Source organism: Buceros rhinoceros, unplaced genomic scaffold (genome assembly GCF_000710305.1).
Source record: "Buceros rhinoceros silvestris isolate BGI_N320 unplaced genomic scaffold, ASM71030v1 scaffold21396, whole genome shotgun sequence".
Taxonomy (NCBI): domain Eukaryota; kingdom Metazoa; phylum Chordata; class Aves; order Bucerotiformes; family Bucerotidae; genus Buceros; species Buceros rhinoceros.
Genome location: NW_010419569.1, coordinates 9,445 through 14,789, shown reverse-complemented (window position 1 = coordinate 14,789; position 5,345 = coordinate 9,445). Strand labels below are relative to the sequence as shown.

Genomic DNA, 5,345 nt, shown 5'->3' with positions numbered 1-5,345 from the left:
GGAAGTATGAAATGCATCAGAATGCATTGCTGGGCACAGGAGGCAGAGGAGGGGACAGATGGATTGTACAGAGGTGCTTAGAAGTGCAGTTACCTATAGGGGGGAGGAGAAGTAGCATTGGGGTGGAAAATGAGGAGACCAAGGATGCATCAGAATGGATCCCACAAAGAACATGAGAAAGGTATATGAAATGTATGCCAGCTCCTGCTGCTGGCACATACATTTTCTGATCTTTGTGTCTGTTGGCAGCATTGATAAAGATTTGCTCTTTATTGAATGTATGTCCAATAGGTGGTTTGTTCTGTTCGTTGTCTTACACTTTTCTTGTGTACACTAATTCTTGGTGGGGAGTGTACTGAGTGCTGCTCTGTTTTACCTTCAAGTGACTTTGAGATGTTTGCGAACTTTTTTTTAAAAAAAAAAAGTATTTACTCAATAATTTCCGCTTCACATGCAAGCAGAATGGTGTCGTGGTGTGTTTTTGTTTTGCCTAGTGACCTCCTCTTCAGTAAAGTGATCTCTTTTTGTCAGGTGTCTGCCTCAACAGGCCTTACAGATGGCTTTTGTTAAACGGGAAGCCCAGTGGAAGGATGACACTTCCTCTTCTTCCAAATTGAATGTTGAAGAACAGGGTTTTTTTAGAAAACAGAAAACTTGGGGAGTGGTCTGAGAGCTGATTGTCCCAGGATTGAGTCCTAACCCGAGAAAGGTTGTAGTGGCACAGAAATCACCACAGATGATGCCCCTTTCTGACACGGGAAGGTTATTTATGTCTCCTGATAGTGTGGTCCCACTGGATCAATATTTGGGAAGTGGTGAAGAACTGTGGGTAAAGTATAGCCCTTTTTCTTTTACATCAGTTTTCCGGAAATGGGTAGCCCTGGATCAGAGAGGCAAGAGAAATATACAGGTTATCTAAGAATGTCAAAGGAGCCAGTTCCCCCAAAAACTAATCTGCAGGCTTTGTGCTGCATGAGATACGAATGTAGTCAGACCTGTTCGTTAGTAAGTGTTTCAAGTAGAGGATCATCTTCCCTAAAGCAAAGCAGTAGCTGTGGTTGTTAGAAGTCCACACTAGGTAACTACAGTCCAATAATTAGAGAACAGTGTTTTCAGTTACATTTTAGTTTTTAAATCACCCCATGCTGCTGTTGTATTTTACTTGAGAGGAGGGAAATAGACGTTGTTATTCATTTGACTTTCTAGAATATCCTTATTTAGCTAAAGAAATGTATAAATCTGTCACTGCTTTTTGAAGCGGCTGTACCCACTCGTATACTCTTTAAGTGAGAAAAGAGGCCTCGTAGGTATTTTTCAGCAAACTAGAAGCAAAATATTTGCATAATAAACTACACTGTTGACTTGGCGAATAACATGAAGCTTCGTTCACCTTAATAATCTGTAGCTATTGATAAACTAATTTTACTGGAAATACTGGGAACTTTTTACTGTAAATGAGGTAAATGCTTACTGTCATTACTGTCATTACTAACCTTCTGGTTCTGTTCAGGACTGGCGCTATTGTTATGGATCACTCTCGGCAGCGCGCAGGAAGTGGCAACGAGCAGGCAGCTCCGCAAGAGCGTAGTCGTGGTGCAGATGAGAGACAGCGGCAGCTGGAACGCCTCAGCAGGGAGGAGGCCTATTACCAGTTCATTAATGAACTCAACGAAGACGACTACAGATTAATGAGAGACCGCAACCTGCTGGGCACTCCGGGTAAGGTGTGGACGCCTGCAGTAGAACACACGTACCGTGCAGTAACGCTGCTGCTCTCGGGCATCGCGTGTGGCTGTATGACTCCAGCAGCCTGACTCTGTGGCTTTGTAGAAGGGGAAAAAACCCTCCATTTCCGTTCAAAATTAATGCTGCTGAGTAAAAACGAACAACTTGAAGAGATACTGAAACTGGAATAAAAATAGAACTCTTTCAAATGCAGCGTGTCTTTATATAGGTAATATCCAAATGCAAATACCCAACATCTGGTACACTATATCTGTTGGTATGTGGCAATTTTGGGAGCCTCGGAGTTGTTCCTGGAAGCTGGCGTGCCCTTGACACACATTCAGCATCTTTTTTTTTCCACTCCAGTACCTACTTCTTCTGTTACCTGTGTTACAGTCTCACATTAGTGCTTTTTGGTTTCATTAATTTTACGTTATTTCTGAAGATTTTAATTCAAGATAGAAGATACTGTTATTTCTGTGTTGAGCCAATAATAATGCCTTATTTATCAGCGTTACCAAAATGTAAATTATTTCAGGGGAAATAACAGCAGAAGAGTTGCAGCAACGCTTGGAGGGGGCTAAGGAGCGCCTGGCATCACAGACTGATCTGGATAACGGAGAAGGTGAAGGTAGAACTGTTGGAGGTAAACATTCTTCATTCATATATATGAATATATATATTCCTGTTCTGTACAGATACGTAAGAGAAATGCTGGTGGGTTTCAGTACCAGCCATTTCAAGTCTTGGCAATTTGGAAATGAAGATACCAAAGTTCTTGCAGGTTTCATGACGGCAGGGAGGTGATGGAGTAGGGAGAGTTTAATGTGATCCCTTCAAGGGAAAACCTTCACTGTGACCACAGTCACTGGCTGGCTCTATACGCAGAGTCAGCGCTAACCACAACTGACTAACAACTCTGCCTGTTCTTGAGATTGTAGCTGGGAGCTGTGGATATCACAGCAGGAGAAGGATGTATTTGCACAAAGGAGCAAATCTGTTGAAACCAGGCATCACTTATTCCACTGCTTATAGAAAACAATTTTTTTAAAATGCTTTCCAAAAGGAGACAAAATCTCTCGTACTGTTTCTTACTTGATCAAAATTAGTTTATTAGGACAGCCTCAAATTGATGGCTTGAGCGAAGGACAGAGGCTGGACAAATACAAATAACATTGGAGCACCTAAATCTGAACACCCTCATAAGAGGCCATCTTGGCATACTCATTTCTCTGAGTACCTGCTGGTGAGACAAAAACTCTAGGTTGAACTGATGAGTTTTGCTGACATTTTTCCATATTTTTTCAGCGAAATGACGTTACTGTGGCAAAGTAGCTGTCCTGATACAGTATGGTTCCTGAAGTGGGCCAGCAAGCACAGAGGATTTGGAGTGCAGCGTAGTATGCTGAGTGTGCAGCTGTGTGAATGTTTGCAATTCTTTGTGTCTCTCAGATGCTGATGTTCTTGGAGAAAACTCAAATGGCGACTCTTTGCTTGAATGGCTGAACACGTTTCGTCGCACTGGCAATGCCACTCGCAGCGGACAGAGTGGGAACCAAACCTGGAGAGCCGTGAGTCGAACAAATCCAAACAGCGGGGAGTTTCGATTTAGTCTGGAAATAAACATAAATCACGAGCATAACAGTTTTGAAACTGCTGCTGAGGAGTATGTGGGTACAGATAGCAGCGGAGCCTATCTAGAAAGAAGACATCAAAGAGCTGTCAGTCCAGTAGCCCCACGAATGAGGAGCAGGACTGCGAGGGAGGCAGACAGTGAGACTTCAAGCACTGCAAGGACCAGGTCTGTAAGAAGTTCTGTGGCCCAAAGCTCTGAAGCAGCCTCTCATCCAGTCTTAGGGAGGCTCAGGAGCAGAACGAGGGAGTTGGCAGGCCTTTCCCAAACAAATACCGCACGTAATAATTCTGCAGCTACTGGTGAACAAAGAGAGACACCAGAAAGAGGAACTTCTCCAGGGGTCACAAGAGGCAGAGCTAGGACTACAAACCAAAGACTAGAAATTCTGCGGCTGAGATCAACTTTAAGCAGTCGAAGCCGCTCCCCGTTGCAAAGGCGAAGTGAGGAACGTGGGCAGAGGCAGGATAGAAATGCGCAGCAGGTGAACAGAAGAGGAAGAAGAACAGCTCAGCCTTCTCCACAACCTGCTGCAGAACAAGCAAGAGGTAATGTTCAGACTCCTCAACTTTCCAGCGTAGCTCCATCCTTGGGAATAACTTTGGAAGAGGAGGAATCTAGTAGGCCAGTAGCTGCCTTTAGAAGGCATCCAACAATTACATTAGATCTTCAGGTGAGAAGAATCCGTCCTGGAGAAAACAGAGATCGGGATAGTATTGCCAGCAGAACTCGTTCTAGAGTAGGAACGGCAGAAAACACAGTGACCTTTGAAAGTGACAGTGGGGGGTTTCGGCGCACGATATCGCGATCAGAACGTGCGGGTATCCGAACCTACGTTAGCACTATACGGATACCTCTTCGCCGGATTTCGGAAACAGGGCTTGGTGAACCTTCCTCAGTGGCTCTTCGATCAATCCTTAGACAAATTATGACAGGGTTTGGAGAACTGAGTTCTTTAATGGAAACTGAATCTAACTCAGAAGCGCAAAGGGGTGGTCATCATTTACCGGATGTACGATCGGCGCAGAACAACGTGACTTCAGCCAACGGTAGCAGTGACCCAAGTGAGGTTTCACCTAGAAATGGGCGTGCAGTGGAGGGCAGCAGGGAGACGCGTGGTCGGAGTGACAATGTCCAGCGCTATGGTCGCGGTACTGAGAACCACGATAACAGGCAGTCTCAGGACGCGAACAACCTGGTGGAAAATGGCACGTTACCCATACTTCGACTTGCCCACTTCTTCTTGCTGAATGAGGAGGATGATGACGATCGTTTAAGGGGTTTAACCAAAGAGCAGATTGACAATCTTTCTACCCGGCACTATGGGGATATTCACAGTGAAAACGAAATCAGTAAAACGTGCAGTGTTTGCATTAACGAATACGTGACAGGAAACAAGCTGCGGCGGTTACCTTGTATGCATGAGTTTCATATCCACTGTATTGATCGCTGGCTTTCGGAAAACTCCACCTGCCCGATTTGTCGGCAGCCTGTGTTGGGGTCTAATGCCACAGACAATGGCTAGAATTTTTTCTACTGCTCGGTACTCAAGGATTCGCTTCCGCTCTGTTTGCGATGAGCCAGACAGAATGAATCGACTGACATGGGTTCCGCTTGTGGGGGGAGTTTTGTTAAATTTCTTTTAAAACAATAGGAAACTTGCCTAAACCTAGCAATGTAAATACTATTTTTCTCCAGGTGCAGATCTAGGAGTACACATAGAACCAAACGATATTGGTAAAGTTTATATTTTTTTAGGTAATTTTGTTATGCTAAGCACTTTTGTAAATAGAGAAATGCAATAGTTAATCAGTCCCGCTTAATGTATGGGTTTTTTTAACAGTGTAATGGACTCGCTTTATTTAGATGACAAATTGTTTCACACAGACCCACCACTGTGTTGAAAAATTAGTGTCTAAATAGCCATTCATTAGCTTTTTGTTCTAAGAACAATTTCTTTACAGAGAGTTTCTTGCTGGACATGTTT

At 44.0% G+C, this 5,345-nt stretch overlaps 1 protein-coding gene across 1 annotated transcript; it reads left to right on the top strand.

Moving 5' to 3' along the window:
* The first annotated feature begins 1,526 nt into the window (after window positions 1-1,526).
* RNF6 (ring finger protein (C3H2C3 type) 6) lies at window positions 1,527-4,883 on the top strand. Its single transcript, XM_010139001.1, has 3 exons — window positions 1,527-1,719; window positions 2,264-2,356; window positions 3,178-4,883. Exons 1-3 carry the CDS (start codon window positions 1,527-1,529, stop codon window positions 4,881-4,883), a joined length of 1,992 nt encoding a protein of 663 aa, XP_010137303.1.
* The last annotated feature ends 462 nt before the right edge of the window (window positions 4,884-5,345 follow it).